The sequence below is a fragment of the Mandrillus leucophaeus genome, unplaced genomic scaffold (assembly GCF_000951045.1).
Source record: "Mandrillus leucophaeus isolate KB7577 unplaced genomic scaffold, Mleu.le_1.0 Scaffold436, whole genome shotgun sequence".
NCBI classification, from domain to species: domain Eukaryota; kingdom Metazoa; phylum Chordata; class Mammalia; order Primates; family Cercopithecidae; genus Mandrillus; species Mandrillus leucophaeus.
The window spans coordinates 1,932,650-1,954,541 of record NW_012104654.1 but is presented as its reverse complement, the minus strand read 5'-3'; the positions used below and the strand labels follow the sequence as shown (position 1 = coordinate 1,954,541).

The 21,892-nt window shown below is 41.1% G+C and overlaps 1 protein-coding gene across 2 annotated transcripts in view; it reads left to right on the top strand.

The window, feature by feature from the left end:
• Positions 1–21,892, top strand: part of PLEKHM3 (pleckstrin homology domain containing, family M, member 3) — a 196,635-nt gene that overhangs the window by 83,010 nt on the left and 91,733 nt on the right. The window contains exons 5-6 of one of the 2 annotated variants that reach the window (XM_011993901.1): positions 12,596–12,789; positions 13,771–13,813. In XM_011993901.1, the coding sequence (XP_011849291.1) occupies positions 12,596–12,789; positions 13,771–13,813 (237 nt within the window). The remainder of the gene's footprint in view (positions 1–12,595; positions 12,790–13,770; positions 13,814–21,892) is intronic. The other variant, XM_011993900.1, reaches the window with a different exon arrangement.

Sequence of the window (21,892 nt, the reverse complement as noted above, 5' to 3'; positions counted from 1 at the left end):
GCCCAGCTAATTTTTGTATTTTTTAGTAGAGACGGGGTTTCACCATGTTGGCCAGGATGATCTCGATCTCTTGACCTTGTGATCCACCCTCCTTGGCCTCCCAAAGTGCTGGGATTACAGGAGTGAGCCACCGGGCTGAGCCGACTTATTTCACTTTAATTTCCAGTTCTATCCATGTTGCTGCAAATGAGAGAATTTTATTCTTTTTTTTTTTTTTTTTTTTTTGAAACAGGGTCTCACTCTGTCACTCAAGGTGTGGAGTGCAGTGGCACGGTCATGGCTCACTGCAGCCTTGACCTCCTAGGCTCAAGCAGTCCTCCCACCTCAGCCTGCCAGCTAGCTGGGACCATAGGTGTACACCACTACATCTGACTAATTTTTATATTTTTTGTAGAGTCAGGGTTTTGCCATGTTGCCCAGGCTGGCCTCGAACTCCTGATCTCAAGCAGTCTTCCCACCTCGGCCTCCCAAAGGCATGAGCCACCACACCTGGACAAGAATTTTATTCTTTTTTATGGCTGAATAATATCCCATTGTGCAGATATACCACATTATCCATTTGTCCATTGATGGGCACTTAAGTTGATTCCATATCTACCTTCTTTTGGATATATATCTAGCAGTGAGATTGCTGGGTCATATGTTAGTTCTATTTTTAGTTTACTGAAGAACTCCCAGACTGTTTTCCACAGTGGCTGTACTAATTTACATTCCCACTAACAGTGTCTGAGCATTCATTCCCTTTTCTCCACATGCTCACCAGCATCTGTTATTTTCTGTCTTTTGAGTAACAGCCATTTTAACTGGAGTAAGATGATATCTCATTGTGGTTTTGATTTGCATTTCCCTAATGATTAGTGATGTTGAACATTTTTTAACATACCTGTTGGCTATTTGTATGCGTTTATTGAGAATTGTCTATTCAGATCTTTTGCTCATTTTAAAATAAGATTTATTTTTGTTGCTATTGGGTTGAGTTGCTTATATATTCTGTTTATTAATCCCTTGTCAGATTAATGGCTTGCACATATTTTCTTCCATTTGGTACATTGTCTCTTCACTTTGTTGGTTGTTTCTTTTGCTATGTGGAAGCTTTTTAGCTTGATGTAATCCTACTTATCTATTTTTGCTCTTGTTGCCTGTGCTTTTGAGGTCTTACCCAAAAAATCTTTGCCCAGGCCAATGTTCTGAAGCATTTTTTCAGTGCTTCCTTCTGGTCATTTTATTTGTCAAGTCTTACATTTCAGTCTTTAATACATTTTTATTTGATTTTTTGTATATCCTGAAGGGTCTAGTTTCATTCTTCTGCATTTGGATATCCACTTTTCCCAGCACCATTTACTGAAGAGACTGTCCTTTCCCCACTGTAGGTCCTTGGCAGCTTTGTTGAAAATGAGTTGGTTGTAAAGGTGTGGATTTATTTCTGGGTTCTTGTTCTGTTGCATTGGTCTGTGTGTGTATGTCTGTTTTGATGCCACCTTGCTAACAGATGTCTGAGACTTACTTTCATTGGAGCTATGTTACCTGGGAGAAAGTAGGTGGGGAAGGGTCCTAGAGCTGTCCCCTACCTGGAATCTTTGAAGTCTTATAAAACAAACATGAAAATTGTGAGTGGTCAATTGGCTTATGTCCTTTTCTAATATATCCCTGGGCAACTCTGTTTCCAATTCTACCCAATAATCATCTAAATCTTCACTGTTTTCAAGATGCCTCTTCCTAGTTATTCTCAGCATATGACCTTGTCTCCTATTCAAGGAGAAAAATGAAGTTATGAAATATGAATATGAATATCTACAAATCTGTCTGTATTTGTACCTATCCTGTTTTCCCTCCTAACTTGAGAGAAAGAAGAACCCCTTCTCCTGTTTAGTGACCATCTTTCCACCTGTGCTCCAGATATTTTTATCCATCTAGGGAATCCCTGCTTATTCTTTGAGAGCTAAAGAATGCATGTCCTCCGTGGTGACAGTTTTTTGTTGCTCCCTGCCATTCCCCGTAGACTACATTGCTGGCTCTCTTCTTCGTGCCACCATTGTGTCATGTGGACCTTGAGAATTGGACTCTTTTGTTTTTTTTTTTGAGATGCAGTCTCACTCTGTCACTCAGGCTGGAGTGCGGTGGCACGATCTCGGCTCACTGTAAGCTCCACCTCCCGGATTCACGCCATTCTCCTGCCTCAGCCTCCCGAGTAGCTGGGACTACAGGCACCTGCCACCACGCCCTGCTAATTTTTTTTGTATTTTTAGTAGAGACAGGGTTTCACCGTGTTAGCCAGGATGGTCTCGATCTCCTGACCTCATGATCCGCCCACCTCAGCCTCCCAAAGTGCTGGGATTACAGGCATGAGCCACCGCACCCGGCCGAGAATTGCACTTATTAAGGGATTAATAGCAGGAACTTGGAGTTAAAACCTCTACCTGTTATCAGGTGCTTGATTTGTTGGGGCAAATTGCTTGAATTTCTTAGAGCCTCAGTTCTGTAATCTGTAAAACCAGCCCAGACTGCCAGGGCCCAAGTCTTGGCATTGTCACTTGTTTGTTAGCTGTTTAACCTAGACAAGTTATTTAGACTTTCTAGGTGTCAGTTTCCTCATATGTAAAATGAGGATATTAATGCCTTATAGAGTTACTGCTGGGTAAATGGGTTAATGCATGTGTCATGTTTAGAACAGGGCTTAGCACATAGTGTGTACCAAATAAGCATTTGCTCCCATCATCATTTCACATATTTACCTAAAAGAGTTGTGTGAATTGGGATAATATAAGAAAAGCACTTAGCAAATGACTGTGATAAGTACTTAATGAATGGAAGCTGTTACTATTTTCATTATCATAATAACATCTATATAACAGCTAGTTGCTTGTCTATTTTCTCTATAAAGGTGAGCTCTCTGGGCATACGGAATGTGTTTTAGCACAGTTCTGGCATATAGTAGATAAGCAGGAATGTATATTAAATGAATGAAAGCATGAAGCCTGTCCCCTGGGAACATCAAACTCAACATTTCCCAAATTGGCCTTATCACATCACACTCACCAGATGTTCCCCCGAGTGCACATTACCTGTCTTGGTGAATGGCCCACAGTCACCACTACCAGATGTGGGAGACATCCTGGACTCCTCCCTCTGCCACACCTACGCTGCCTAAGCAGTTAGCAAAACCAAGCCTTCATTTTAGCTCTTGAGACCATGCTCTCCACTGTACTCCAGTCCCACCACACTAACTCAAACCCTCAGTCTCACTCACATGAAGGAAGTTAGGAGCCTCCTATTTGCACTTCCTGCCTTTAAGCGTCGCTCTCTGGTTAGTATATTTCAAAAGAAAGGTCCTAATCTTACCTTAAGTAAGTTTCTTACTCTCTCTCAGTCTTAGTTTCTTCAACTTTAGAATGGAAATAATAATAGAGCCCAGTTCATAAGGTTGCTGTTTGCTTAAATAAGTGATTTCACAGAAAGCACCTGGCACAGGGTGTGGTGCATCATAAGCCCTCAGTTATGGTTAGCTTTTACTACAATTGTATACAGGACAAATACAATTCTCTTAGCCTCCGTGATCCTTAGCCCCTGCCTGCCTTCCTAGCTCCTTCATCCATAACCGTTTCCCAGCACCAGTCTCTTCATTAATATTACAGCCATCCGTCTATATCCCTGTCATGCCATGCTGTTTCATACCTCTTGTCTTCCTCTTGCCCTCACCCACAACAGCAAATCCTAAAACCCAGCTTAAAACCTCTTTTCCTCTCCTGATTCTTTCTTTCTTCTCTGCCAGACAAAATTATCATTCTATCCTCTGCTTCTTGTACTTGACACTTTGAATATAGACTATAAATATATTTGCCATGTGTGTATTAGATAAAAAATTATTTAGAGGGAAAGAATGCTAGTTGAGCTTGGCTTAGAAGTTTTGGATTAATCTGCTTGGAGCGGGGCTTTGACAACTATGAGAGGTGTCTAGAGAGGAAGTAATTGAGGCAGTCCCAGCCCTGTGATCCATTGAGAGTTTAGGCGTGTAGTACCTGCCACCAGAGTACACACCAATTAGTAAAGCAAAAGCAGAAAACGTGGCACTGAATAAGAAAAATGAAAATGGAAGCATGGTTGATGAAGGCATGAAATGGAGGAGATCCGAGTCTGTTGCAATGAGCTCTGAAGGTCACAGAAATCACCAATTTAGCCATCATTGACACTCAAAATCTCTCTGTAAAGCAGGATGTTTTGTTGTGGTGGTCATTCAAGTAATTAGATTTGATTTTGAGAGGATAGGTAGGTAATTGAAGATATTAGGTACACTCGCTTTATCCATGTTGCACATGAGGAAAATCTCCTTTGTCAGTCCACTCCTTCCCAAGTTCTTAGTGGACCAAGGAAGATTTTAAAGCAAAAAGGGAACTGGTGGGTTTTATCTGGATCATCTCTTATTGGCATTAAGTAACTGTATTCCATTTAGTCCAGTGTCTGTCTGTCTTTGCTCAGATATCAGGATTTAACTTAATTCTCCTAATTGTGAGGATCAATTCAGACCTATCAGTTTTCAAGACCAGACATTGTTCTGTTAGATCTGCCTGCTATCCTTAATAGCAAGTATGTGACTGGCTTGAATATCCATTTAAAAGAGTAAAAAAATGGTTTTGCTGAACAGAATGAAATCTGTCATCTGAAGCATTTCTTGGCCTGCCCTCTGGAATATTAATAATCCTAATTATTTTTAAAGCAGTATTTCATCTATTTTCTGGTGTTATACTGAAGATTGAATTAAGCTCCAAGATTAGGAAGCAGCTAAACCCTATCCTCAATTTCTATAGCCATTTTCTAATAAAATCTCTTTGAAGATAACTTTCCCTGTCCCCCTAATCAAAAATATCAAGCGTCGCAAAGAGATGGGAAGGAAATCAAACAACCCCAATTCTTCCAAATAGTTTCCCTTAGTTTTGTTTTTTAAAAAAATTGTTTGTATCCTAGCTTGAATATTCACATTCCATTTAGCTAGGGGTTTTCCATGTTACATAAACCATTTCCTATCTCTGTATCTTGAGAGGTATTCAAAGCAAGCTCTACTGCCCTTGCGGAGCTGAGGAAAAGCTCACTGATGGGAAAAACCTCTTGATCAGAGTCATTTGGAGATTCTGAGAACAAATTGTAATTAAACTGAAGGTTTCCTAATTCCTCCTCCATTAGCCCACAGTGACTATTTTAACAGGACTAAGAAGCATTACCGTTAGAATTGATTTTATTATGATTTTGGCTATGAATTTTTATGATAGAGATGGGAATAAATACAGGAAGGAAATGTTTTACCAAAGCAATAAGTGGTTATTTTATTGTGGTAACATTATAGATATATTTTTTCTCTGTTGATCTTTATTCTCCAAATTTTCAGTAATGGGATTATATTACTTTTATAATTTTATAAATTTTAACTGTCATATTCTATTTAAGAAAATATATATTAAAAATTAACTTTTTTAATGCCTTGGAATCATAATTTTTTTTTTTTTAGAGACAGGGTCTTGCTCTGTTACCCAGGCTGGAGTGCAGTTGGCATGATTGTAGCTCACTGCAGCCTTGAACTCTGGTGCTCAAGCATTCCTCCCACCCCAGCCTCCTGAGTAGTTGGGACTACAGGCGTATGCCACCACACCTGGCTAATTTCTGAATTAGTTTTTGGTGGAGACAAGGTCTCGCTGTGTTGCCCAGGCTGGTCTCAAACTCCTGACCTAAAGCAATCCTCCTACCTTGGCCTCCCAAAGTGTTGGGATTATAGGTGTGAGCCACTGTGCCTGGACCAGAATTATTAATGTAAATGATTGTTCTGTCCTGTGATAGATAACTTGAGGGTTTAATGTGGTAAGTGAGGCTGTTTTTCCCCTAAATGCCTTGCACTGCTATATTTTATTCATTCTTCTTTTTGGGGAGAGGAGGGGCTGGAGTCTCGCTCTGTCTCCCAGGCTGGAGTGCAGTGGCATGATCTCGGCTCACTGTGAGCTCTGCCTCCTGGGTTCACGCCATTCTCCTGCCTCAGCCTCCCGAGTAGCTGGGACTACAGGCATGGCACCACCTACACCCGGCTATTTTTTTTTTTTTTTTTTTTTATTTTTAGTAGAGACAGGGTTTCACCGTGTTAGCCAGGATGGCCTCGATCTCCTGACCTCGTGATCCACCCGCCTTGGCCTCCCAAAGTGCTAGGATTACAGGCGTGAGCCACTGCGCCCAGCCTTATTCATTCTTCTTTTTTGAATATAGTATACTTTCAGTAAGTTCAAGGCTCAAAAAGTAAAAGGGGGCATGCGTACATATATAAATAATTTCCTTTTTACTCACCCCATTCTTCTCAGAGGCAACCAAAACACTCCTTTCTCATGTATCCTTCCAGAGATATTTTATATACATGTATTTTTTCAAACAAAAATGACAATATAGTATACACCCTGTGCTTAGAGAGCTTTCCATTTAGATAATAAAACTCTTCCTTGCACTTTTTAAATTATTTCATCATGAATCTTACACACACACACTAATTTGTCTAACAAGTTCTTTTTTTAATGGACATTTAGATTTTTCCCGTCTTTTGCTATTATAGACAGTAACTCAATGAATAACTTTCTACATAATATTGAATATAATTTTTTTTCACTGATGAACAAAACTGTCTGTAGATAACTTCCTAGATGTAGGTATGTACATTCGTCAGTTTGATGGATAGTGCCAAGTTGCCCTCAATCAGGGTTGTATGCTCTTTGTTTTCACCTTGTAGCTTCCTGTAGTTGCCTCTCTTCTCTTGGTGCCAGGATGTCAGCGGTCACTTCTGTTGTCTCCGTGCTGCCTCTAGCTATCTTTTCTTCTTTATTGACTCTAAGTATGTTATGAACTTAGAAACAAATAACCAAGCTGTAGGAATTATGTCTAAAGCAAGAGTGTGTGCTTCAAAGTTATGGCCCGAGCATTGTAAATTATTCATTCATTTGTTCAACAAGTATTTATTGGATATTTATTGTGCTCACTGTTCTAGGCACTGGGGACATAGTTTCTGCCCTCATGGATGCTCTTATTCCAGTGAAACGAGAAAGACAGTAAAAAAAATACACAAATAGACTGGGCGCAGTGGCTCATGCCTATAATCCTAGTGCTTTTGGAGGCTGAAGCAGAAGAATTTGCTTGAGACCAGGGGTTCAAGACCAGCTCGGGCAGCATAGCAAGATGCCATCTCTACAAAAAATTTAAAAATTAGCCAGGCATGGTGGCATGCACCTGTAGTCCTACCTAACTACTCCAGAGGCTGAGATGGGAGGATCCCTTGAGCCCAGAAGTTTGAAGTTACAGTGAACTTTGACCATGCCACTGCATTCCAGCCAGCCTGGGCAACAGAGCAAAACCTTGTCTCTAAAATAAAATAAAATAAATTGCACAAACAAGTAACTTTTATATAAATGAAATGTTACTGAACTTCAGTTTTATTTTAAAGTTAAAATCAAATGGGATCCTACGTGTCAGTGTCCTGCTTAATCACATTATAGGTTAGTCGTCTTTTGTTGCCTACTTGCTGTAAGATGGAGAAGGGGCAGGAAAACTCTTTTATGGAGTGATAAGCTGATAGAGTGTGGTAACATGATTAAAAAATAAGAATTGTGGGCCGGGCGCGGTGGCTCAAGCCTGTAAGCACTTTGGGAGGCCGAGATGGGTGGATCGCGAGGTCAGGAGATCGAGACCATCCTGGCTAACACGGTGAAACCCCGTCTCTACTAAAAAATACAAAAAACTAGCTGGGCAAGGTGGCGGGCACCTGTAGTCCCAGCTACTCGGGAGGCTGAGGCAGGAGAATGGCATGAACCCAGGAGGCGGAGCTTGCAGTGAGCTGAGATCCGGCCACTGCACTCCAGCCTGGGCGACAGAGCGAGACTCTGTCTCAAAAAAATAAATAAATAAAATAAAATAAATAATAATAATAAGAATTGTGAATGTAAACAATGCTAAAAAGCACAGAGCAGAGTATCCAGGGATCTGAGTTCTGGCTCTAATTCTACCATGACATGACCACAAATAAGTTACTTACGCTCTTTGTACTCAATTTTCTCTTCTGCTAAATACAGGCAATGGATTAGTTCAGTGTTTCTCAAAGTGTATTCCATGGAGCATCACCAGATTCTTTCGTGTTAGTAGGTGTTACACAAAAAGGAGGGCCACAGCTAGGCCAGCTTTATGGGAATTGGAAAAGGGCGCCTTCAGAACACAGCTCAGCAAACTCATAGCTTAGCAAGAGGATGCAGCGAGGTAGAGAAAGATACCCTTTCTTCTGGCGGGTGAGTGGGGGTCCAGGCTGGATCTTATCTCCCACACTCCCACCGCCCATGCATCCTGTGCAGCACTGAACAGCTGCCCTGTCTATAGTCAAATAGCTTTGAGAAGTGGCTGGGTTAAGCAGGTTTTCTTCGGTACGAGATGTCTCAGTTTTAATATGCAAACATGCTGTGCTTTGAATCTCCAAGGAAAGAAAGTGATGTGTGGCATACATCTTATTGGACCTCAGAACGACTTTTTTGTGGGACTAGTGTTCCTTGGAACACAAATTGAGGAAAATTGAATTAGATTATCTTTACTAGTCTGTTATTCTATGAGTCCTTCTTATTCATGTTTCATTCTGATACATTTTCCTCCTTTAATAAAAATAAAGTCCTCACTACCACCACCATAATACCATGTCATCTCCAAATTGCTATCTATGGTTAAACATTCCCTTTGCCCCATTGCGTTATCACCAGGGGCTATTTTTGTGGGGGAGCATACCAGAACACTCTCCCTCAGGATTACGCAAACCTGAACAACATTCAAGAACTTTGTTTTTAAGAGGTGGCTGTCACCAGCGTAACAAAAGTTGTATTGTGTTTGAATCTACACTGGTGATACTTAATAATGTTCAAATCAAATGACATATGTGTTTACTTATAAATGTATATGTGTAAATGGTAATTATTAGTTTGTAGCTAATCATAATGTGATTTTGCCATTTTCTCCAACTCCTCCTGAATGTGAGGTAGGGCAGGAGTCCTGTTTCCTCTTGGATTCCTCTCTCTCATTTCTCTTGAATCATGTAGTCTGCAGGGTTGCGAAGAAATAATCAGTTCATAAACTGCGGCATAATCACCGTTACAGTGTTGAGTTCTTAGAGCTCAAACTATTCTGTTTATAAGCTACAAAAGCTATGGAAAGAAATTCATTCATATGAATAGAATGAATATCATTAATAAATATTAAATATTATTTGGTAAAATACTAATAGGTCAATACTAATACTAATGTGAATGGAGTGGTATCGTGGAAAAGAGTGCCAGTCCAAACCATTCATTTTTTAAAATAGAGTTTTGAGCTCATTCATGTGCACCTGACTATGAGCTGAATTTTTCTTTACATCAGAATTGGCAGCAGGCTTTTTAGGTTTTTCATAGTTTGGTTGGCAAGAAGTAGGACAGTAGCTCTTAGCTCTTAGTTGGAACATAGTCAGTGTTCACATATAATTCATGTAATATTTATGTTAACAAAATACTTTTTCTCACATAAACTTTATCACCTAAGAATATCTTTGGCTTTTGTTCCTGAGTAACTTTTTTTTAACATTTTCTTTTTTAATTCGAGTTGAGTTTGAGAGTGCAATCCTCATGCCAGTATGGAGGGTCATTTAGAACTTAGGAAATCAGTGGGGATACAATGCTCTATTTTGCAAAAATAGTATCCCATGCCAGATTTTGAGTTCTCTCAAAAATTCCCTCACCGATTGTTAGTGGCTGATTCTCAAAAATGAGCTCATGCGCTCAGCCTTGCTGCCAAAAATGGCTGAACGTGGTGGGGATTTGTTCACGTACTCAGGCAGCAGCGGTAGCGATGTGCACCATATGCCTGCTGCTAGTAACAACTGGTGAAGGCAGCGCCTCCAACATGGTTGAAAAGAACTCTGTTTTTGTTTTTTGTAATTTCAGTTTATGAATACTGATGTCAGTGGCTGCTGTTCCATTTGTCTCACTGCTTTTACTTTCTCTGTAAAAGATTTTTTTCTTCCTTTTGGGCTTAAGTACCACCTGAAGAGAGAAGCCTTTTAAGGCCTGGGAGACTGGCCAGTGCCCTCTGTCGCTCTGTTCACCTACTAAAAGGTAGCATTGTTAACCTAATTCAGCAGGGCCCTGACTCCATATAAACACTGCTCAATAGAGCCAGGAAGACTAATTGAATTGTACAATACATCATTTTTTAGCAACAGTTTCAAGTGGGTTGTACTTCATTTCCCAAAACACCATCAGTCTTTTCCTCATTTTAAGATATTTAAATATCGCAAATATTTAATCATGATAAATAAAATATTTAAACCCAATTCTTTCTTTCCCACCGAACTGTGGGCTCTTATACCTAAAGACAGGGCCATGCTTGTTTTATTCTCCACTGGATGCCTAATGCCTGCTACGGTATCTGGCATATACCTGTGTCTATTCATATATGCCTTAAAAATAAAAGTGAGGAATAACTGTTATTTCCAATCTGGTTAGATAGTTGAAGATTTTGGCTAATTCTAGTTGCCTCTTTGTGGCCTGGATTTTCAGAGACTGTAAACTTCTCTAATTCTGTAACTCTAACTCTGCAGGATGCTATAGGATCACACAACACAACAGGTACCTCAAAAATAATTGCTTATAAGGAAAAAAATTAGATGTTTATTTTTTAAATGATGTATTTTTTTGCATTCCTATAAAGAACAAAAACTTTGATATAAGCTTTGCAATATAAGAAAATGGTCATATTGAATTCTATGTTTATGTACAAGAAATTTATAATCAACATATAATAGCCATATATTTAATTATCACATATACATACAGAGGGGTTGTTATGTTTGTTTCTGCCTGTTGTACTCTCTTCTGTCCCGCATTTGTTCACCAAGTGAATATCTGTTTATCTTCTACACTCAGATCCAGTGCCACCTGCTTTGCCAACCCTCTCCCCACCAGGAGTGTTGATTTCTCCCTCCTCTAAGCTACCAGTGGGCCCCATCCATACCTCTTTTATAGCAGATGACAGGCTACATGCTGCATGTTACATGCGGTTTTGTTTTAAATATTTGTCTCATACTAAACAGTGAGCCACTTGAGGGTAGGAACTGTATCCTATATATCTTTATTAATATACTTCTAGCCTCGCATATGAAACATAGTAGATTTTTTATTTTCTTTTTAATAAGCAAAGTTTTTTATTTTAATGTTGAATTCTAACCTTGCTCCTAGAGAGATTTTAATGGGAACTTTTTAGAGAGGTTTTACTTTCCATAAATAGAAACTGAGCCAACTTTCTATGTATTTGTAGCCAATCTACATCTCACTATCAGTGATTGATATGTAGAGATTCTGAAAAATTACCCTCACTTTATGCATTATTTAAGCCACTCCCTCTGTATATCTGAGACATTGTGTTTCCATGTACTATTTATTTCTACTGATGACAATGACATTATAAAATGAACTTTCATAGTCTTGTGGATCACCATGGATTACTACTCGAGGTGGATACAGAATTGGATGGATATATTGGCTGGAGTTAGCCCAAGTTCAAAGTTGTAATAAGAGCAACTCCTTTCTGGTCACTGAAGCAGGATATTTGAGCTTGTTTGCTAGTCAGTCAGATTATTCTGCAAATAATATCCTTTTATCCCTCTTGAATGTTGTAATATGTACATGATTTACTCTTTTTTGTTTGTTTGTTTTTTAGACGGAGTCTCGCTCTGTTGCCAAGGCTAGAGTGCAGTGGCATGATCTTGGCACACTGCAACCCCCGCCTTCCGAGTTCAAGCAATTCTCCCACCTCAACCTCCCAAGCAGCTGGGATTACAGCCATGTGCCACCATGCCTGGCTGATTTTTGTATTTTTAGTAGAGACGGGGTTTCACCATGTTGGCCAGGCTGGTCTCGAACTCCTGACCTCAAGTGATCTGCCTGCCTCAGCCTCCCAAAGTGCTGTGATTACAGGCATGAACCACTACACCCGGCCTTGATTTGCCTATTTTTTAAGTGGCTACTTTTTAAAAGTCTTATGGAATATTCATACATATATATGCACATATAAATTTATGTCATTTTTTAAAATCTGGATTTGTATTAAGACAGTCTTCTTAATTAATTCCTTTTTTATTTTGAAATAATCGTGGATTCACAGGAAATTGCATAGACAATTCAGAGAGGTTCTGTGTACCTTTCACATAGTTTCCTCCCTTGGCTACATCTTAGGCAACTGAGGTACAATATCAAAAACAAAAACAGCAAATTGACATTGGTCTAATGGGTCAGTGTAATGGCACCATACTGTGCCCTTGTATCACATATGTAGGTTCCTATAATCACCACTGCAGTCAAGATGCAGAATTAATAAATTCCTTCCTAGCTTACAGTTGAATGTCTGGAAGAGAGAGAAGTCAAAATTTACATTTAATTCTACTACAGATTTTTTCATTTGTCTGTATTCAGAAAATAATGGTGTTCCTTTGATATATCAGCTATGGTTCCTAGTTTGAGCAAGTGTGGAGAGCCAGGTGCTTCTCCAGGACTGACTGACAACGCTTGTTTTGTAGGTGTCGAAGCAGGCCAAGGAGTTTCTGGAGTACGTGTACGAGGAGCCGCTCATCGACATCCAGCAGGAGAACGCCATGCTGTACCACCACGCAGAGCCGCTGGCCGCCGTGCTGCGGCTGCGGCAGCGGCTGAAGTCGCTCCGAGCCTATTTGTTCAGCTGCCGGGCAGCGGTGGCAGAGGATCTCCGCCGCAGGTAAGAGTCATAAATCTCAGACGGCTCCCGTTTGTTTTTCTTTCCCGCCCATGGAGGGTGGTGAGATGATCTGCAAAGGGCCTTTCCAGCACAGACCGCCTCTAATTCTGTGGCTCTCCCTCCGCCTCTCCACTGCCAGCCTCTCTCTGGGCTCATCTTTTTACTTTTTTTACTCCATGGTCCCCATTTGGTTAAGCCAAGCAAAATGAAAATAACATTCACCGTTACTGAAGGCTTTCACCCATGGATCGAGTGCCCAGGACGGTGAAGGCTTCTCTTACCAATATGTTAATTTGAGATAATAATCATGGAAGTATCTATATTGGTCACTTATGTAGTATTTTATACTTTTTCCAATTTCAATTCCTGTTTCTCATCAGCAAAAAATAAGCATGTTTAAAATAGTTCATAACTAAAAAGCATTTTCAATGGGAAATAAGTAAATGGTTATTTAAATTTTATTTTATTTTATGTATTTATTATTATTATTATTTTTTTAAAGAATATAGACAGAGACTCATTCTGTTGCCCAAGCTGGTCTTAAAATCCTGAACTCAAGCGATCCTCCTGCCTCAGCCTCCCAAAGTGTTGGGATTACAGGCGTGAGCCACTGTGTGGGCCTCAAATCTTATTTTCTGTGCAGAAACAAATACCCAAACTTGGTCAGTGATGCAGGCAGTAGAGCTATAATTAAAATGCACAGGCCCAGGATTCTGCCTTTTCATCTTACCGTGGGTGCAGGCTGCTTTCCCGTAACTTAGTTAGCTCATAGTTCATAGAACACCAAGTCCAAAGCAGGCTCAGATCCTTAAAGTTGAAACTAAAATGTGCCTGCTCTCATAAAATTCCTTTTTTACAGACAGATTTTATAGGCATTTAAAGTCTCACCCTTGGCGTATACAAACTAGCTTATACTTGAAATAATTGTTGATGGCGTTCATAAGTCTCTAAAAATACCTTTTAATTTTTTTGTTTTAATAGAAATGACCAGCCGCATGCATTAGTTATGTTAATGTTTTTGGAGGTAAGCCTACCTGCCTAAGAACCTTTGGAAAGTATTGAAGTGATGGAGTTTTGAGATCCAATTAGATCCAAAGAAACTGACATAACCCCAGGCATCTAAAAAGAACTAAATGTAGATAGTGAAGGATATATAATATCTAGACTAGCTCTCATAAAATAATAATGAAAAGACAGCTACCATAAAGCAAAATACTTCTCAGTGGTAGTCATTCTATTACCTAGTTGTTTTTCAGAAAGCACAGAAAGTGGTCAGGATTTATTCTTATAAAGTCTAGGCATATCTTAATTTTAAAAGATCAGGGCTTTCCTTGGAAGGCAGTAGAATTATATGTCTCAAACTAATTTACCAACCAAACCAGATACAAGATTTTTAATGTTCAAAGTATGTTCTATTATTTTCAGTACCTTTTGGCTTTGCTCAGAGCTTATTTTTCTTGTGCCTGTATTTCTAGACAATATTAAAATCTGTACATGGGAATCATGTTAGATACCTTTGTGGTATAATGTTTTGCTCTGCTTAAAATATGCCAAATCAAGGCACACATTTAGAAATTAAATAGAAGGTCCTCTCCTCATTTGGATGACTAAGAATCTCTACTCAATTCCAGCAGTCTGGTGGTTTACCACCATGTACTGTGCCTTATGGCCAGACCACCAGGAAAGAGATGGGAGTTCTAGAAACAAGGCACTCCCAAAGCTATGAGAATGAAGACAGCATTTTTCCCCTTCATTCTCCCTTTTCCCTATATTTTTCTTTCCTGGACTTGTTCATAACCATTATATAATGCAATGCCTGGCACAAGGTAGGTGTTCAGTAAGTACTGAATGGCTAGATGGAGGGAGGGATGGATGTATATTAAGCGTCACTTTAGACCACTGAGTAATGGCTAGTAGCCCAATTTTGGGGAGGGAATCATCTTCAGGGTCTTCTTTTTCTTACCTTCTTATTTTTCACTTAGCATAATGTCTGACCCATCCAAAACACTGAAAAATAGTTGTTGAGTGAATAAGCAAATGAATGAAGGAGCCATCAAATCAGTCCAAAAAATTTTAGATGGTTCTGTTTCTGAGATAACTCTCAAATCTTTCCTCTCCTGTTTACTTCTAATACACTACCCTGGTTGAGAATCTCAAGGCTATTGCAGTGTCCTTCTAACTAGCCTAACATTTCTTCCCTCTTCAATCCAACCTTTGCGTTAGATAAATTATTTAAAATAGAAGTATAGAATTCAAGATCTGCCTAAGTCTAACCCAGTATATTGTTCTACTCTCAAATACCCTGCCCTTCCGGCAAAAATTATTACTTTGCTCTCAAGGCATTCCCTTGTGGGAATTAAATGAGTTCACACAACTGAAGTGCTTAAAACAATGCTTGGACATAGTAAGCACACAGTAAACACTATTATTGCTATTAATATCACTTTCTTATCCTAGACTGTTCTTATATTTGACTTTTAAAATATCTGATACAATATTGCACTTAAAAGTCACCCCCTGTTATTCTATCTGCTAGAATTAATCCTCTTTTCCTGCTGCTATGTCAAGAAAGGAGTGAGCAAGGGAGAGTCGGATGGAACGCTAGCTGGGCCCAGGCCTGTAGTTTCTGCTTATACAGTGCATGCTTCTCCATGTGACCGCTTTCATAAAATGGGTGGAGGTGTCTCCCTACAAGCCAGCAATGAGACATTGATTCCTATGGAAACTGAGGAAGCACTGCTTTATTTTCAATTTTGTTATTTTGGATTTCCTATGCTTACGTGTTGTTAAAATGTTATTTAGGGTCACCATTTCTCTCAAACCTGAGGCAGAGAAAAGTGTGCTAGTAACAAGTAGTACTTTTACAGTTTTTGAGGGAGGAGGTAAGTTGAAGGGGCTGGTCTTGAATTTTTTTAAATCTTTTTTATTAAAAAATTTAAAATATAATTTTTAAAAATTGTTTTTCTAGCCACAACCAAGGATGATTTATTTTGAAATATGACTATTTAGTGAAATAACCTCCAAGAGTTTTGCTGGGGTGTCCATACTTCCTGCAGCCAGGCCACACTGTTTTTTTTTGAGACGGAGTTTCTCTCTTGTCACCCAGGCTGGAGTGCAGTGGTGCGATCTTGGCTCACTGCAACCTCCACCTCCCAGGTTCCAGCAATTCTCCTGCCTCAGCCGCCTGGGTAGCTGAGATTACAGGCATGTGCCACCACGGCTGGCTAATTTGTTTATTTTTAGTAGAGACAGGGTTTCACCGTGTTAGCCAGGCTGGTCTTGAATTCCCGACCTCAGGTGATCTGCCCACCTCAGCCTCCCAAAGTGCTGGGATTATAGGTGTCAGCCACCACACTCGGCCAGCCACTCTTCTTTTTTTTTTTTTTTTTTTTTGAGACAGAGTCTCGCTCTGTTGCCCAGGCTGGAGTGCAGTGGCATGATCTTGGCTCACTGCAACTTCTGCCTCCTGGGTTCAAGCGATTCTCCTGCCTCAGCCTCCTGAGTAGCTGGGACTACAGGCACCCGCCACCACACCTGGCTAATTTTTGTATTTTTAGTAGAGATGGGGTTTCACCATGTTGCCCAGGCTGAATACAACTTCTTAAAAACAAAGTTAGTCACCAATACCTTTATATGTAATGAGTTTATCCAAAATCAATATCTAAGGCTCCCTTTGTTTTACCTGAGGATACAACATCTAAAGTGGGGGATTTTAAACACTGAGGTGAACTTGCTGGACTTAACTAATCTTATATATTCCTGATAGAAATTAAAAGAGGGAGGAGTTGATGGGGAACAAAAAAAAGCAAGAGAATCTAGTTCTTATCTAGTCGTAAAAGGCATTCTCTTCCTGCCTGGTTTTTACCTCAATATGAGAGTGGCCATTAATCTCCAGCAAGTAGGCCCAACATGCCGAAGACCTGTCAGCACCATATAAACAGAATAAAGCAAACTGTTAATATTGCTGTCGTGAGAAAACTGAAAACAGACTGATTAATTGTATTGGCGCTCGACCGCCAGGGAGCCAGCTTTGGCCGTCGCCTTATTAGGGAAGTCACAGTTTGCTTTTAGGCCTTTCATTATGATGGCTGTCCGGTTTTCATCCTCACTGTTTTTGTTATTGTTGTTAAATGAACGCCTTGTTCTTGAACCCATGCTGCACATTTTGACTGGCAGGGGTGATTAGTTTAGAAAAAGTCAGTGTCCTCCCCGAAGCTTAAAATGTTTACAGTGCTGACAATTCACTGTTTCTGAGGACTCCCAGATGGCGGCCCTGCTGAATTAGTTCAAGGTCTAGTTAACTTTTCATGAGAAGAATTATTTACAGTGTCCACACACGAAGGTGCATGAAGAACTCTGTGGAAAATCTGGGCATACATGGCAATGTCAGGACACATCCGGATCGGCAGCTGTTAGGGAAATGTCTGGGAGGGACGTTAAGAACTGCTAGGAAGAGCCTCAGCTCTGGCTGAACACGGGAACGGCAGGATATGTCACACACAGGAGCAGTAGAATGTGTCGCCTCAAGGCCAGATTTGGCCAGCAGACATGTTTTGTTTGGCCTTACGGGGATGGCCCTACAAAGTTTTGAAATTGTGAAATAGTTGCCAACTTTAAAAAATCAGGCGTTTTCATGCACACACAAAGTAAAGCTTTCTGGTTTCTCTTGGGAAATGAGTTCTGATTACACAGAGCTTCCCTCATTCTGCGTAGCAGAGATCAGCTTTAGACACTCGACTCTCCGCTTTGCCGTAACTTCTTCTGCTCTAGTTTGTCTCCCCAAACCCAGTGCCACTTGGCATATAACACATTGCTGCCCTGTTTTTCTCATCTCCAGCCCATTTAATTCATTTATCATGGTTCCCCCGGCCTAGGCATTTAAGGTTTTAACTCCAAGGCCGTGTAATTAAATATTAAGAATAGAGTTTGCAGATGTCTCAGATACTAGATCCATAACTCAGTCAGGAAGTCCATCTCAAAGGATGCCGAACATCTAGATGTGGTTCTGTCAAAAGACAGACATGAATAGGCTTGTAGAACTGGAAGAAATAACACCAGGTCGACTTCAAAGTTCCTCAGAAGATGGGTTGGGGTGTTCTAAGGCTTGGGCTAGGCCGTTACAACGCGCCCCTCCGGCAGTTGCAGTCCAGTGATTTGAGGGAGGGACCATTACCTGGAGCAGCAGCCTCACCACAGAGCTAAAGATTAGAGCTGGGTTACCAAGCCCAGGTGGGGCAAACTGAGAAAAAAGAAACAAGTGAGGACACAAATGGAGGTGGTTTATTATAAACCCTGAGTTAAGTTGGACTGCCTGAGCTCAGAGCGTATTTCTGTCTCTGATAGCTTTCAGAGCCAGTTTTCTCACCTGGAGACAATACCACCTCATAAGGAAAGTGCGAGAATTCAGGGAGTTAATGCCCAGAACAGAGCAAGCTCTCAGGACATATTAGCTGCTATAACTCTTATTTTAAGCAGATCATAATTCAGGAGGAGCCAGGAGGTGAACAGGGGAGAAGAGGCAAAAGGAAGATGAGCCTGGAGGCCTCCAAGAGCCTGGGATTCAGGGAATTGCCACGCCTTTCTGTGCAGAGCACACAGCATCAGTAGAAGTTATGAGATGCAGACTCTGGCCCATCAGTAGTGATCCACCTGGATCCTTTAGGGACCATGCCCCTTAATCCTCCCTCCCTGCTTCTAGCATATTTAATTAATGTCATACTCCCTGAGTTTTTTTTTACCTGCCCTCTCACTAAAAAAAAAAAACCTCTCCCCTGTTCGTACTACCACCTAAGACCCCATCTTAAGCACTCAGAACTGTCTCCATTTCCCTTTTGCCCTACTCACTTCTGACGTGGCCCCTTGCAGGCTGACTGTGGATTGCACTCTTCTCTGACACCTTGACTTCCTGAGGCCCTTGTTTCTTTGGCTTCCTGGGCATTGTTGGTCACCATTTCTCCTAGACCTCCTTCTCCCTGTCCTTCTCTGCACTCTGTCCTGTCCGGGTCTCCCCCTTCTCCTTGCCCTCACTGCCTCCACATCCTCCTCCAGCTCCCTAATACTAAGAATACCCAGCACCTCGGCTGCCCTTCTGCATAATCCTCCAGCCTTGACAGGAGCCAGTGTGGCAACTTTATGTGAACTGGTAGAAGGTGCCCCTTTCTCAGAGCACTTGGTTTTTTGTTGTTGTTGTTTTGTTTGTTCGTTTGTTTGTTTTGTTTTGTTTTTGAGACGGAGTCTCTCTCTGTCACCCAGGCTGGAGTGCAGTGATATGATCTCAGCTCACTGCAACCTCCACCCCCCAGGTTCAAGCGATTCTCCTGCCTCAGCCTCCTGAGTAGCTGGGATTACAGGCATGCGCCACCACACCTGGCTAATTTTTGTATTTTTAGTAGAGACAGGGTTTCACCATGTTGGCCAGGCTGGACTCAAACTCCTGACCTCAAGTGATCCACCTGCCTCGGCATCCCCAAGTGTTGGGATTACAGGCATGAGCTGCTACACCGGGCCTTATCAGGGCACTTTGTTGTCATCTGCAGGGACAGAGTCATGGTCCCTCTGTAAATCGACACTGACTATAAGGTGACAACGTTTGGCCCAGCACTCTTCCTTGAGGAGATCACTCACTAGTTTGTTATGTCCAATTGCCTACTGGACATCCCCACTTCAAATTGAAATTATCTTTTCCCTGAAAAATATATCCATGTGGGCCAGGCGCAGCAGCTCACACTTGTAATCCCAGCACTTTGGGAGGCCGAGGTGGGTGGATCACCTGAGGCCAGGAGTTCAAGACCAGCCTGGCCAACATGGCAAAACCCTGTCTCTACTAAAAATACAAAAATTAGCAGGGCGTGGTGGCAGGCACCTGTAATCCCAGCTACTCGGGAGGCTGAAGCGGGAGAATCGCTCGAACCTGGGAGGTGGAGGTTGCAGTGAGCCGAGATTGCACCACTGCACTCCAGCCTGGGAGACAGAGCAAGAGTCGACCTCAAAATATATATATATATGTGTGTGTGTGTGTGTGTATCCATGTGGTCAGGTGTGTTCAGTTAATCATGGCATTATTGCCTTATTTTCCCCTAGTTTGAACCTTGACATAGTTCAAAAGTTTTGCTTCAAGGTTCTCTAAGAGCCAGTCAAATTCTTCCCTTATTTTTCATTCCCATTGCCATCCCCCTTGTCTCTACTCTCATCACCTTATTTCAGTGTTTTTCTTTTCTTTTGTGTGTGTGTGTGTGTGTGTGTGTGTGTGTGTGTGAGAGAGAGAGAGAGAGAGAGAGAGACGGAGTTTGACTCTTGTCATCCAGGCTGGAGTGCAGTGGTGCCATCTCGGCTCACCGCAACCTCCACCTCCTGGGTTCAAGCAATTCTCCTGCCTCAGCCTCCCAAGTAACTGGGATTACAGGCATGTGCCACCACACCCAGCTAATTTTGTATTTTTTTGTAGAGATGGGGTTTCTCCATGTTGGTCAGGCTGGTCTCGAACTCCCAACCTCAGGTGATCCTCCCACCTCCGCCTCCTAAAGTACTGGGATTACAGGCATGAGCCACCGTGCCCAGCTATTTTAATAATTTTCTTTTTTTCTTTTTTTTTATTTTAATAATTTTCTAACTGGGGATCCTACCTCCCCATGGCACCCCTCCTCAGTCCCTCTAACATATGTGCTACTGTAAAATGGTCTTATTAGACAGTGAGTAGTTCAGCTACCTACAGGATAAAGCAACACTCTTGGATGGGTTTTCAAGGTTCTCTGTCATCTGACCCTGACCTACATGCACAACTTTAACATCCACATGGTTCCTATGTGGATCACACCACGAGCCAGAATCTTCCACTGTGTTCCTGATGGACCACAGCCACCCCAGCCCAGCCAAAGTGACATACTCATTTCCTTGACATCAGCTGCCTCCCAGTCCTCTCAACTCGACTTGACTTGGCTTCTCTTACTTTAAAGCCAACTCAAGTGCTGCCTCTTCCCACCTGTCTTCAGTAGCTGATCCCTTCTCTGGTCTCTTCCAGCAGTGATCATCTGGACCACACATTTGGCACTTAAGGCCTTGGATGGTTTTCATCTCCTTATGTATATATCCTCTCTTGCTGGCTAGATCAGAAGGCCCTTAAAGGCCACGATTGTCCTCAAAACCTAAAATAGAAGACCACACATGCTAGCGGCGCAATAAAAGCTTGTTAATAATCGTAATTATGTGTAGAATAGTTTACTGTATATAAAGATAATTATGATTTCATTAGTCACAAAGTACTTTCCCTTAAATATATTATTTGTTCTTTACAGCAGCCCTTTTAGATAGGTGGGGCAGATGGTATTTAGAAAGAAGAGAAAGCGTCACTAAGCATCAGGGAAATGCAAATCAAAACCACAAGGAGATACCATCTCACCCCAGTTAGAATGGCTATTATCAAAAAGACAGAAAATAACAACCACAGCAAGGATGTGGAGAAAAGAGAACTCTTATAAACTGTTGGTGTGAATGTAAATTAGTACAGACTCTATGGAAAACAGCATGGAGCTTCCTCAAAAAACTAGAAATAGAGCTACCATATGATCCAGCAATCCTACTATTGTGTGTATAGCCAAAAAAAAAAAGGAAATCATTATGTCAAATGGATATCTGCATCCTCCTATTTGTGGGGATCCCACTATTCACTGTGGGAGTGTCCATCAAATGGACAAAGAAAATGTGGTAAATATACACTATTCAGCCATAAAAAAGAGTGAAATCCTGTCATTCACAGCAATATGGATGAGCCTAGACAATGTTAAGTGAAATAAGCCAAGCACAGAGACAAATACTCCATGTTCTCACTCATATGCAGGAACTCAAAAAGTGGATCACATAGAAGTAGAGAGTAGAACAGTGGTCACTAAAGGTGGGGAAGGGTAGAGGGATGAGAGGGTTAGGGAGAGGTTGGTTAACAAATACAAATTACAGTTAGAGAAATAGGTTCTGGCATTCTATAGCACTGTAGGGTGAATATAGTTAACAATAATTTGTTGTATATTTTCAAATAGCTAGAAGAGTACATTTGAATGTTCCTGCCATAAAGAAATGATAAACGTTTGAGATGATAGATGTGCTAATTACC